We start from the raw sequence: 13,482 nt of genomic DNA, 5'->3' as shown, positions 1-13,482 counted from the left end.
AGTTTGCTGCAGCCCTTTTACATTTGATCTGAGAGAATCCACCGCCTGAATGGCCTTTGGATCCTCAGACTGCTTCACTGATGAAAACAGACCTACCACCCAAACAATGAGAGGCAGAATTCAACCTCTGAAAGGCAACATCATCTCTGAGCATATCTCTCTCCACAGCAAGCCTAAGTGCCAAATCCAGGCTGCTTATGATGAAAAGGGAAGAAAAAAAAAAAAAAAAGGCAAATGGTCAAGGATCCCTGGCCTTGAGTGGAACGTCCAAAGATACACTGATCTCTACCCACAAATAATTAGTTGTTTCCTAGGTGATGGTCTGAATTTGAGGAGCAGATGACTTGCAGGTCACCTGGCCCTAAAAACAAAGGCCAACAAGCAATCCAGCAGAATCTGTGGGAAGCTGGGGCACAGCTCGAGGAGAGGGGACTTCAGCTCTCCCTTCGATGTGCACCAGTCTGGTTTTGACTTGGAGAAACAAAATTCAGCCATGAAGAAAAGAGTCTGAAGCTGCTGTCAGGGGTGTTATTTGATGTGCCAGCTGGTGAGAAAACCCATCAACTTGGAGAAGGACCTGAATGAGACCCTTCAGTTATCCACAGCCAGTATAGCTCAAAAAACATACCCTTTCAGAGAGAAAAGAGAGTTTAAATACTGCCCAAAACGGGGAGTGCAAACACATTTCAATCTCCCTTCTTGAATTTCTGTTCATTAGTAATGTCCTCACATCCTCCCTGGATTTTACATTCACCAGGCGCAATAGCAGAGCAGGTGTGCAGGGTTAACTCTGTTAGGGAATGTTTTGGAACACGTGTATCTTTTAGCTAGTTGCAAAATAGAATATATTAAGAACGTAAGCAGGAGCTTAATGTACTAAAAATGTGTCAGCCACCCACTGAAGTGTTTTCATGCAACTCCCACACACGTTAAAAGACTGGGAAAGCTGATGTTTTGGCAGCAAAGGCCCTTCCCACAAGCACTAGCCAGGCTGCTTTGTGGCTCCAACTGCAGTAAAAGAGGAGACACTTTCCACAGCGCCCACTCCGAAATAACACAACACTTGCGCTCCAACACGCTCATTAAGAAGCAACTCGTTCCCAGAGTCGGAACGAACAGATGTACAAAAAGCCATTTAAAGGGGGGTTGGAGAAAATAAATCAAGAGAAGTTGGGGAGCGTGTGCGGCAGTTACTGGGATAACAAGACTATAAACTCTGCAGCGCGATCAGACGGGAGCGCTGACGTCTGACTCGGCTCTGTTCTTCCACGCTGACAAGCCTTTGGTCTTTTCCTTTCCTGTGCTCTTCCTCACATCCAGGAGGTGAGGAAAGGCTGTCTGATGAGGGCTCTGACCTTGGGACAGGGTCAGTTCCTTCCCCCTAAAACAAACCACCAGCCAAGCCCTCCCTGTAGTCAGGAGAAGGCACCTCCAGCGCGGGAAGGAGACGCAGACAGCAGGGGCGGGAGCCATCCCTCTCATCCATCCAGACTCTCCCCCTCCTCCAAGATGCATTTTCCCAACACCTCAGGTTGGAAAATCGCTGCCACAGACAGCACTGTTCTCATGTGCATTTGCCAAAGTTGAAAAGAGTAACCAAAAGCCTAACAAATAGCCAGGGACAACACTTAGCAGAAGGCTCTCTCCCATCATCAGCCTTGCATTCACTACTGCTTTCACAAGCCACCAAATCCCCTCAGTCCTTACTGACACACATCAACAGCTATTCTCCTGGGGTTTCACTTGGCTTTCTTTCAGAAGTCTTTTGGGATTTACTGGTAATTGGAGTGTTTTGCAAACTCTCAAAGATTCCTCAGTATCAGTCCACCTGTGTCTCCTGTAGCTCCTTTTCCTCAAAGGCCCCAGCAGACAGCAGCAAGGTAGAACTAGGGTAAAAAGTTGGGAGTTGATTTGCTTTCCTCTGCTGGCAGAGCCTGTGAGCTTCCACTTCCCAGAATTTTAAAATATTACTTGTGGGTCAGCTCACCAGGAGAGAGAATACAGCTCAAGCAACAATTACCCAGTTTCACTGGCACACATTTATTCCATGCACAGAAGCACTACTCTGCTGCCAGTACTCTTTCAAGAAGCCCAACAGATTTCCAACGTACCTCTCTTCCACCCAACAGATATTCCCCTTTCCATGCATGACCTCACACCACCATTCCTTAATTACAGGGAAATCAAGGATATGACACCTTGGCAGGTCACTGCTGACTCCTTTCAGTGGGCAGTGGAAGGCAGAATTCAGTGACCATCTGATGGGAGCAAGGACAAATAACCTACACCAGTGCAATTTTAAAGAAAGCCCAGGTGCCCAGCAAACACTATAATCTAAAGCCCTGACCACGTTCCTGCCCTGATGCCAATTGCAAGACACAGGATGGAGGAACAATCCACCTGGGGAATGCCAGAAAGGCTGGAATTTCTGCTTCTAATAATTGGTGCTACCAGCCTGTGCTTGTGGTGGTGGGGGACAGGGGGTGGGTGCAAGGGAACGGGGGTACAGGGGGGTGGGTGCAAAGGAACAGAGAACTAAAAGGCCACCCCAAAAGCAAGGCCTGTCACTGCAGAAGATCAGAACCAACATGGCCACAAAAGTTTTGCAAGGGCCTTGGTTTCACTCAGTCCCTCTCACACAATCTAATTAGGGCAAAGGAAATTGCTAAAGTTGCTTTTGAAAGACACTCAATGGTGAGGTCTTGAAGGCCCTGAGCTTGACAATTGGCTGCCTACATGAGGCCTAGAAGTACAGATGGAAGGCAGCTTGCTCAGGTGCCAGGCTGTCAGTTGGATTAAAATGACTCATTTATTTACCAAAGAAGCTCACAAAGTGCTTTAGCTAACAGGCAGAGAGGGCCTAACGGCTCTCCAAGCTGGGGAAGAAGCTCTCGCGCCTTCCTGGCCTGCCAAAAGTCATTACTGCCGAGTGTGGAAAGCCATCAGCAGGGTAGAGACCCCCGTCGGCAGGGTGACAGATTGGGCTGCGTAATCAGAGGAGGAAGGGGAGAGCACAGAAGCTGTCAGAGGCGAAAGCTCTTGGCTGGGGCCGCCAGAAAACTGGCAAGATGAGTTAGCGTGACTGAGTAAACAGCAAACAATCTCCAAATGATCTTTCCTCCCTCCCTGGAAGAGATGAACTTGTTTAAAAGGCACGTCCCAGAGGAAGCCGCGGAGAACTTCGGTTGAAGGAGAGAGAAATAAATCTGGACGAGATCCTCTGAGATGAGCGGCCCTTTCTTTATTTCCTCGCCTGCCAGCTTATATTGCCTGGCAAAAAAATATTTCATGGAATATATTAATATACATATGACATAGAGCAAATTAATAAAAGGAACAGCAGGTCCCATTGCTTACTAGAGCGGAAAGATGGGTGGAGAACATGGCATAAGGGACAAGGGAAGGACGGCAACGTTATTTGTGTGGCTCTTTCGCGAGCCAGGTTTCAAAATTTCGTGGGCACAGAGCGTGATTTCGCGGCGAGAAGAACAGAACCGTCTTTTTTTTGCGGAACTTTTTTTTGGTTTTTTTGCTGATCCGAAGGAAAAAGTGTCAGAAAAAGCAATGCCCTCAGAGGCAGGAGGTGGTCACAGTGCCTGGCTGCCCTTTGGACATCTGCGTTGGGGAGGCACCTGTAATGTGGGACTGGTGCAAAGTGTATCTCTATATTAAGGTGTCCATATGGTCCCCATTACTGTGGTAACAGGCCACCTCCTGCTTTCAATGCATTTGTCCTCCCAACATCTCTGTAAGATAGAACTGTGCTGCTTTCCCCATTTTGCAGATGGGGAGCTGAAGCGCCGAGAGATTTTGGACTCAGACACACAACTTACTGCGCTTAACGTGCTGCCCACGTGCCAGCTGAGCCATGGTCACCACAACCCTCAGGACCTGCATCCCTGCCTTGCAGGAAACGGCTTAGATTGAAATGGAGGAGGGTTTTGATAAATGTGTTACCTCACACCACCCTCTTCACGGCAATCCAGGTTAACTCACGTTACCTCCAAGCTGTGACAGGTCTGGGGCAAACTCAACTATCACTGCTACTTGCCTGGTAATCCCCCAATCCCATATCCACCTGCACAGAGCCTGTGGCACGGCAGGAAATCAAACCACACCTCCAGCGTCTCAAGAGGGGAATCCCATCCACTGGGATTTCTTTATCCAACTTCTTCTTCCTACCTTGTCAACAGCTGTACTTTTCCTGACAGATTTTTCCTGTCACAGGCTGCCATTTCCCCTTCAAATAGTCTCACCCAGGAACTGACAGCCCAGGGATTCTGCCTTCTCTTTGTCTAAAATTGAGCATTCACCATCTTTCCAAACTCATTAAATTGGAGTTTCAACCACAAGATATGCACCTGAAATTTCTCAGTTATAGGCAGCACGTGCATGAAGCATAACAAAGTTTAGCTATTTATTTTTTAGAATTTACCAAACACCTTTTATCTTCAAGTCACTTAACCTGAATGATTTAAGCTTTGCTATTCTTTTCAGCTGAGACACTGAAGTATTACCTCTGCATACAAGGAAACCAAGTTATAGCTACAATTATGCATAGCAAGGATGCATTCTGACCTTGACCAAACCACTGAAAGGTCCTGCACACAAGCAGGACCAACACTAGCATGTAACAAGTACCACTTTAGAGGTGATATAATATAATACATAATTTGGCAGTGCTAAATCAAACACTTGCATACACACAGCAGTCCTGGGATGAACTGCAGGCATAAAAATTAGAGAAGAATCCAGCCCCCCTTCTCTGAAAGAAATTGCAACTGGTTTCCTTTAAGAACACTGTGCTGCAAGAACAGGAGTCATTTCAGAGCTGGAGAGGGTTTCTCAGCTCTAATTACTCCCGATCGCTGTAATTTACAGGTTTGCGGTGGGCAGAAATCGCCAAGATTCACACGTTTGCAGATCAACAGCTGCCACTATTAGAGAGCAAATCGTGCAGCCTTCTGCACCACTGCAGCAGGCTGTGGCACCCACAGGTCAGCAACGAGAGGGGAAGGTGCCACCACAACACAAGGGGTGCCGGCAAACTTCAGCAGAGGACAAAAATTTCTCCCTCAGCGCCCCTGGAAGAAGCTTGAAGGGCACAGGGCGTGGAGAGCAGCAGAGTGTGTGCATTTCCAGTGACCCCCTTCTCTGGTTGGGCTCCCCTTCCACCCCTGCAGGTGTTTGGTTTTAACCCTGGGGTAGTTATTAAGATGGGAAATACCACATTACATCCCATTTTTCTGGCAGTTATGGGGTACGCCACAAATCAGGATTGCATTCTGCTGGCTGCACGTAGAGGGCAAGACTCCAGCCTCAAATGAACGGATTTTTCCAGACATAAAGCCATGCAAAATACTTAGTGGCCTCTGTATAAGACATCTGTGCGTGGTACCTTGCAGCAAAAAATCATAGAACAGTTTGCAAAGAGGGCCCCAGTCCTTGCTTAACATGTGAGATGCAGAGAAAGGAGATGACTTTCCTCAAGGTCAGACAGAGCTGGAATCAGACAGTGCCAAATCCTCTGGTCTACCATTAGGGATCAGACAGGCCCATTAGTGTGGAGCTGCAAAGGGACTCCAAGTTACTTACAGTGCAAAGCAAGACCCCGGTCTTGGATTTCAGGAACTCCTGGAAGACCTCTGTCCTTTCCTAGAAGATTGAAAAATAAAAATTACGAAGCTGCTTACGCAGATTGCGATCAAAGACAAAGCAAATTACATAAGGTAACAATTTAACAACTGTGTGCTGATCATTAGATCATATACAGCTTCAAAAGCAAAGGAATTGGCCTCATGAGTTCCAGTAAGACTCTTCCTTCAAATGGAAAAAAAAATTAAATCTGTGGCACACAGGTGTGATCCCAGGCAAGGAAGAACAGTGTCTGGGGAAGCCTGGATGCATTTGGTCAAATCAAAGCAGCCAACACCTCCACGGTTTGCACAGAAGCACAGCCTGTGCATGCCAAAAAGCAGGAGCAGTTTTACATGGAGAGGGGATCCACAAAGGATTAGGCAGCACCGGCAGAAGCACTGGCACACTCGGTGGGCAGCACAGGCTTTTGTGAGTGCAAGAAAAAGCTGGACACGTTCACTGCTGTCTGTCCAGTCACACGATGGGCAGGATAAGCCCATTTTGTTGACACAGTGATATAATCACATCACAAGAGATCAGGCTCATCATGTGCCCAATGGGCCGTGCAGACAGCCCTGGACTGACTCTGGGATTATGAAGCACCGGCGATGCTCAGCTGCACAGTTGCTCACGTGAACTGCTGTGGGACAAGACTAAGAGTAACAGGGCACGAGAGGTGAGAGCTTGGCCAGAAACCCCTGTCCAAAGGGGTAGGAGGCAGGACTCCTGGGCTCTGCAGACACCTTTCCCTCATACTGGCAAAGGCCACCAACAGGGCTGCAGACACTGGGACAGAGGCTGGTCCTTCCCACAAGTGTCAGTCAGGTTCTCCCCAGCCTGAACTCTGCAGTCCCCACTTCTAACACAAGCTCAGGCCCCCAGGCAGGGTCATCCACATCTCCAGATCCCAAATTATCCCACCAGCAGTCTCTGAGCCACTGAGCCCCAGAACTGCAGGAACCCAGTACAGCTCCTCAGCTGCCTTCAAAAGCCTCCTGCTTTGCCAGTCCCCCAACCGTCCCAAGCACACTCTTGTCAGCCTAACTCACAACTTTGGGGGCTGTTTTTAACTTGATAAAAGGCACAAAAACTGACTCCCCAACTCGTGTTACATCTCAATGATATCTGCTATCTGACAAGACAGTCTCTGAGCACTAATAACTAAAGATCTAATAACTAAAGCAGCACTTGGTCTTCATTTCCAGTACCACCTCTGCACCTACCCTCCCCCTCTGTAATTGTGGGAAACAACTGCCCACACACAATCCCTTTGATCTGCTTCCATTTGCTCTTTTGCTTTTCAGAGCTTAGGTCTTCTCTGGCCTCAGAAACACCAAATCCCTTTCCTTTCTCTGCCCTCCTTCCAAAACATCCCCGCTCCATGTTTCAAACCCTCCTTCCCAGAGCTCTGGCTGGGAGGTGAGCGAATGCCCCGTTATGTTGATGATATAGAAGAAACCTCAGACACTTCACTCCCAGCTAGAGGTACAAAGAAGGGAAACTTGGGCCCTTGCTTACACACTGAACCCTCTGCTGACAAAAATTAAAGAAGAGAGCACGCTGTATCTTGTTGACAATGACAGCAGCCGTGCTCAGCAGTACCATATGGGATCCACAATTTAGCTCCATTAATGCTCTTAATTTGAAGACATCAAGCACTAATTACACACTGGGTACTAAAAAGGCAAAACCCTTCCCCTGGTGCCAGCTACTTAGTGGTGTTCTGTTGGCTTAACAGCTGGTCAGGGTAGAGTTGGGCCAGACCAGGCCTGCTCACTTGCTCAGGCAGGCAGGTTGAGGAAAGGCCAGACTGCAGGGACAGCAAAGCACATGTTTCTGGTCTCCACAGGATGGGAATGAGTGAGAAAAACAATGGCTCTTCACCTCTTGCTTCATCAGAAGAGCTCTATTCATTTACCATCTCTGCTGTGCAGCTCAGAGTAGAGTGGCAACTCTCTCCATCACAGACCAAGGGCAGGATCAGAGGCTGAACTTCCAAGGGAGGTCTCTCAGCTACTCAGGGAAACTCTGCAGTGACAGCTCGTTTGACACTCTTCTCCTGGCCTCTCAGCCCTCTGTAACAAGCTCCAACCTCTTCACTCAGGTCTATCTGACTAAAACCTAAACCGATTTCGAGGTAATCACTGTTGTGCTGCTCTTTTCCCTGGATGGAATAATAGCAATCTGTCAAGACACTGTTCTTCAAAACCAAAGCCAAACTGCTCCATCCTCAGCTAATGGGGGCAACCTGTTAGGTGGTAACGTTTCAGGGCTTGGGCAAGGTTTTCCTTTGGCATTAGAAGTCTGTCTGGACTGCAGGAGAAAGAACCACAGGTCATAGTGGACACTGTGACCACAGGATATAAATGGTTTAAGTGCACCCAGTGGGAATAGAGAAAGGCCGCCTCAGCCTGCTGAAATAACACCTCTTGCCTCTTCAGCTGTGCTTTTCAGATACAGCTACCAAGGTACTTCCCAGAAATGGGACAATATCCTTATTCTCATTAGCAGATGGAAGAGTGAGGCCCCTAGAGGTGAAATGACTCTCTGTCCTCTCTTCTGCCCTCCTCCCCGAAATAGCCACACAATAAATCACAGGGAATAAGGAATAAAGCTGCGGATCCTGACGTTTTGGGAATGCTTACTTCCTGTTCCATGTCGCCGTGCAGGCGGAGAAACTGTAAGGACACGGAGGAGGGAGATGAACGTCCAGGTTGTTCCGACTCTGGCCCTCCTGCAAGGACCTTTACAAGGAGATCATGGTAGAATTCCACTTGTTCACAGCTGGAGAAAAAGATGATCATCTTGTGGTGTTTTTCAAACTGCACGAAAGACAAGAGAATTGCATGTGACCACTTCCACAGGACTCTCCCAGTTCCCTGATTGCTGGAAGATCCCTGGGGTTTACACTTCTGGAGATACAATTACATGGAAAAAGGATTACAAGAGTTTGACACCAAACAGTGAGAGCACAAAAGAAGTGTGAGTACACATCTCACTGCTAGCACGAAAGGCACAATGGCACCTCAGCTCTCCTGTGGTTCAAGATAAAGCCCTGGGTTTAATCCATGCTATCCTTGACAGAGGAACAGATAAAGGAGTTGGAAAGGGCAAAGGGCTATTTAGTAATATAAATGCAAACAGAATCTCACCTTGCATTTCCCAAGGATAAAAGCTGCTAACGTGACAAGCCTCAGTTTGCTGGGGACCATCATGAAATACTGCTTGAGCTTCTCTGGAACAGCAAAGTTTTCCTGCTCCATGCAGTTTGATGAACTACTGGCTTCTCTATCCTTTTGTGATGCTGGTTTGAGCACCTTCTGGACTTCATCTGCTATGGAAATGCTGACGGGATCGTTCAAACTGATATCGGCCAGTCGGGTAACTCCTGAACCACAGGAAGCGAGAAACACGTGAGGCCCAGCCTGGGGTGGGAGGAGGTGTTCACAGAAACCAAACAACTAACACAACTCCAGTGAAAAGGAGTGAAGGGAACAGACCTAGTGAGCCATGCCCGTGCCACCGACAGAACACCTCCACAAAGCCTCAGACTCAGCAGGGCTTGCCAGGCTTAGCTGCAGTGGACTCCACCAAAACCTTCACAAGGCACTGCTTCGGCCAACTGGGCTATTTCAGTGTACAAAAATGTCTTTACAGACAGACAGACAGCATTTGGCAGCCCTGGTTTTAGATGTGTGTGTGGGAAAGAAAACAACAAATCCTCGCTCTCTCAAGAGCGCAGGAGTCAGGAGGCCTGGTTCAATTCCTGCCTGCTTGGCTGATATAGAGCAAATCACGCAGCAGCTCTCTTGTCATCAGCTTTCTGCCTTAATTCTGCATCTGCACAGCAAAGAAACTAATCAGTGCTTCCCAGATCACTTTGCTCTCCAATTTAGGAGACATATGTAAGGACCATGTAAATACATAGACACTGATAGCAATTCCAGTACTGAGGGACAAGTGTCATCAGCCAAAGAAATAAACAGGCATTACTCCACTTCTGCAAAAAGCTTCAAACTGGGCTGTAACAATCAGACTCAACCAACTATTTTGCAGCTGCCTCTGCATTTTTCAGCTAAAAGAGTATCTATAACCCACCTTCTGTGAGGGTGGCTGACAGCAGGACATTCTGACGTGTCTCCCTGTGGGCATTTAAAGTGTTGAGTATCACAGCCACATCCTTCTCAAAGCCCAGGTCCAGGATCCTACAAAAACAGCAGAGGGGATAAAAGGTGCTGCAGGAAGGAATGAGGAGAAAGTCCTGAATACTACATGACATCTTTGCAATGAATAATTGTGCAACAATCTGTCCAAAGCGGGTATTTCTTCCTAATCCCAGACATCTGGTGCTTGGCTGAGGCCACTGGGCATGAATGGCTTAAGATCACGCTTTCTCTTGTATTTTTCTTTTAATATTTAGTGAATTAGGATGCAGAGGGCATCATAATTATTTTCCATATCTAAAGACTTGCAAGTTTACCTGTCTGCTTCATCAATAATGAGCCACTGAGTGTGACGGAAATGAATACATTCTGTGGACTTGATGTGATCAACCAGGCGACCAGGGGTGGAAATCAGGATATTTATCCCTTTTCGTAATCTGTATAGATTTAAAAACCAAAATAAAAAGGAAATCCATGTAAGAAAAAGAAAGAAAAAAAACCCCAAAATATATAGGTTACCAGTAACTCTGGAATAGGAAGCCAGAGCGAGGAAGTGGAACTCTCAGAGGGAAAAAGGGTGACAGTAAAATCAGGGATAGTGCTTTCTCACTGATTAAAACTGACATTTCTTGCACAGCTAAAATTTATCCTTGATCATCACTGATACTCAGAGGCATACTCTGTGAAAGGACAGGGTAGAAAGAAATATTAATATTAAAAAAAAAAATCTAATACACCTAAGCTAGGTTTTCCTTTCTAATTGAGTACTTGTTTCACTGTAAAGAGTAAACTTCTTTTTGTGTATGCTTACAGAGAGAGAAATGAAAATGCCATTTTGGATTATCGGCTTACAATTCAATTTTTAAAAAGGGAAAAGGAAGGGATTTTTAACACCAGGAAATCTCTTTTCCAGCAAGCAATTTCCCCCATAACAAATACTGTAGGCAGCACCGGCTGGTAAGCAAATAGAGGAGTTTGTCAGGAGAGGGAAAAAAAAAATACTGACAGAAGAGATCATCTTCTCAGAAGGCTCATCAACATTTTAGGAGCAGATCCAACTGGGGGAAGTGAATATTTCCTGCTGACCCAGTCACTGTGTCTGTGTAAGATCCAGGGGAATCACAGCTTGATCCAAGCCCACCATCCTCTCTCCCAGTAAGAAAAACACTCAGAAGATGAGTAACAGATAAAGACACTGTAGGGCAGAAGGACCCAAAACAGAGTTTAAGAAGTTGGCTTCCTACCTGGCTTTTTCTGATTTTCTCTTTTCTCCCCCCATTAGCACTCCAGGCACAATCCAGGTAAATGGCTGCAGGAAGGAAAACAAGACCAGTACTGATTCTTCTTAATAAAGAGACAAAGCCTGATCAAAACATGATGTTTCTTGGCAAACAGAGAAAGGACTGGGGGCTGATAGCAGCATGCATCTGATGTGATCTAACACACAGTCTCCAAGCACTCTCACCCACAGCTGCCCATCAACGATGGCACCTTTAGTTCTAGCCAGTAACTCACTTCCCACATCATCCAGGAAGATGGAAATTAAATGGGTTTTGCACCCCTTCCAATCACACTATAGTATTTCTTTTCCCTCTCCCCATTTAGCCTCAATGTTCAAAGACAAGCTACAAGGCTATTTCTTCATCTTGCCTTTAAGCAGCATCTTGTTGTGGCCAGGGAAAATATCAGGAAAGCAAAGGACTTATAAAGTTTATAGATAACCCCCCAGAGCTACGTGCACACAGTGCCTGTGTCTGTGAACACCAAATGTCAGTCTCACTGATACTGTGGGAGTTTTTGCCACTTTATTGAGATCCAATCCTTCACTGAATCTACTACTGCCCAGTTATTCAGAGGGGAGGTAATCAAAGCACTGCCACTGCCTCACTCAGGAGGAAACCCAGGGCAGCAGCAGAGCAGGGGCTGCACACGGGTGTGAGTGGGAAACAGGCTTCAGTTTGCACAGGTCACTGCCTGCCAGAAACACTCCAACAAAACAGTGCCTACAAAAAGAGTTTCTTTTAAAGGTTTAAAGGAAGATATCCAAGCTGGTTGGTGTTAGCAGTTGGCATTACAGTAATTGCAGCAGGAGCAGCTCAACTCGCTTTTTTCTCCCTGGGTACTGACATAATCACACCACACCCTCCAAGGGCCAGGCAGATCATGACCTAGAACTCCTTTGGGTCACTATGACAGTTTACACACTGGATCTGATGGTCACTACACATGATATCTAACAAAAGCCAAAGGGGGGTCAGCCCAGACTGACCAGACTTCACACTCTGAAGGACATCAGAAGTCCACTCTAATAACTCCTCATTACTGTGGAAGGAGACTGAAGTACTTGAAACCCAAGCATGACACAACAAAATCTTCCTTGGTAATTCCAGCACTAAAAAAAAAAAAAGACTTGGGAAGTCTCAACATTTCAAGAAAAAAAAAACAAAAAAAAACAAAGAAGAGGGAGTAGGAATAGGGGCGAGATGAACGATTTAGGTACCTTTTGGCCCATGGTAAGATACTCTGCCTCAATTAAAAGGAAAGCACTATCATCTAATGATTTTAGAAGCCTTCTCATTTCTCCAGTCATTCAGTTGGCAAAGCAGTTCCCCAAGTTCTGCTCCCCATCTGAAACCCATCTGGCCAGTATTAGTTTCAGTAAAACGGTCCTTGTCACTGTGAGAGTCTCCATTCATAACTCAGACTGAAACAATGGGAAGGGGTTTCTAAAAACATATCACTCTGAAAATCAACTACTCCTGTTTATCAACACATGTGCAACCAAGGTGCCATAATTAATCACTTAATTGCTCATGTAATAGTTTCAAACATGCCACAGGGAAATCATGCACTTAAACACATTTATCTTTAAGGACTATGCATCTTGCCAGGTGCTGGATTTCCTTAAACATCCAGCTGAATTCTCAGGAACTGAAGTTGCTTAGCCCCTTACAGCATGAGGCTCAAGGAACAGGAAGAACACAGAGCATGGAATTCTTACCTTGAGTAGTTTCTGCATTGTATCAAAACTCTGGAGTGCAAGCTGTGGAAACCAACAGAAGAAAATGAGCTCTGACAAAGTGTCTCTGGACCCCAAAACTGGACTACAAGGCCCTATGGCTCTAAAATCTGTAAGCTAATCTAGTCATGTCTATCATCAAAATTCGAAATACATCCTTAATTTTTCTTTCAGAAGCTGATTCTTAATTTTTTTTCTCTTGAATAATCCATCTCTTCTTATATTTGGACCTGTTCAAAAGCCTCTCCACGGTTCAGCTCTCAGGACAAGAGAGAATTCTGCTGGATTCTGTAGATGCCCCTGACAGAAACGAGCTGAAGGCACAGAAGAATTCGCTCCAGTGGAGGAGTAAAAGGGAAAATGGCACAAATTCTGGAAGAAAACCACTGTGAAAGGGAGATGTAGCTCAGAGTTTAGTTATCTTCTGGCAGTCAGGGCAGCCTACACTGTTCCCTCCTCTGACCCACAGAGTGATGCCACTGGAACTTTCTACCCCTGCATTTCTTTTCTCAAGGAAAGCCATTGCTTCCAACTCAAAGTAATACCAATTGTAATTACAAATCATCTTCCTAAGAGCTCTCCATGGCAGCCCTTTAAACAAGCTTACACACAGTCTCCTCCAAGCTTAGTATTCACACAGCATCCTTGAGAGGCAGTAAGTTG

The 13,482-nt window shown here is 46.3% G+C and overlaps 1 protein-coding gene across 1 annotated transcript in view; it reads right to left on the bottom strand.

Moving 5' to 3' along the window:
• DDX31 (DEAD-box helicase 31) overlaps nucleotides 1-13,482 on the bottom strand; it is a 45,456-nt gene that overhangs the window by 27,339 nt on the left and 4,635 nt on the right. Inside the window, exons 8-14 of the mRNA XM_027911618.1 lie at nucleotides 12,802-12,843; nucleotides 11,045-11,109; nucleotides 10,118-10,237; nucleotides 9,736-9,842; nucleotides 8,790-9,025; nucleotides 8,283-8,459; nucleotides 5,596-5,655 (exon numbers count right to left, since the gene is read on the bottom strand). Of these exons, the coding sequence (XP_027767419.1) occupies nucleotides 5,596-5,655; nucleotides 8,283-8,459; nucleotides 8,790-9,025; nucleotides 9,736-9,842; nucleotides 10,118-10,237; nucleotides 11,045-11,109; nucleotides 12,802-12,843 (807 nt within the window). The remainder of the gene's footprint in view (nucleotides 1-5,595; nucleotides 5,656-8,282; nucleotides 8,460-8,789; nucleotides 9,026-9,735; nucleotides 9,843-10,117; nucleotides 10,238-11,044; nucleotides 11,110-12,801; nucleotides 12,844-13,482) is intronic.

Source organism: Empidonax traillii, unplaced genomic scaffold (genome assembly GCF_003031625.1).
Source record: "Empidonax traillii isolate 1590-97213 ecotype Southwest subspecies unplaced genomic scaffold, ASM303162v1 scaffold34:size3740991, whole genome shotgun sequence".
NCBI classification, from domain to species: Eukaryota; Metazoa; Chordata; class Aves; order Passeriformes; family Tyrannidae; genus Empidonax; species Empidonax traillii.
This window is presented reverse-complemented; position numbering and strand designations above follow the sequence as displayed.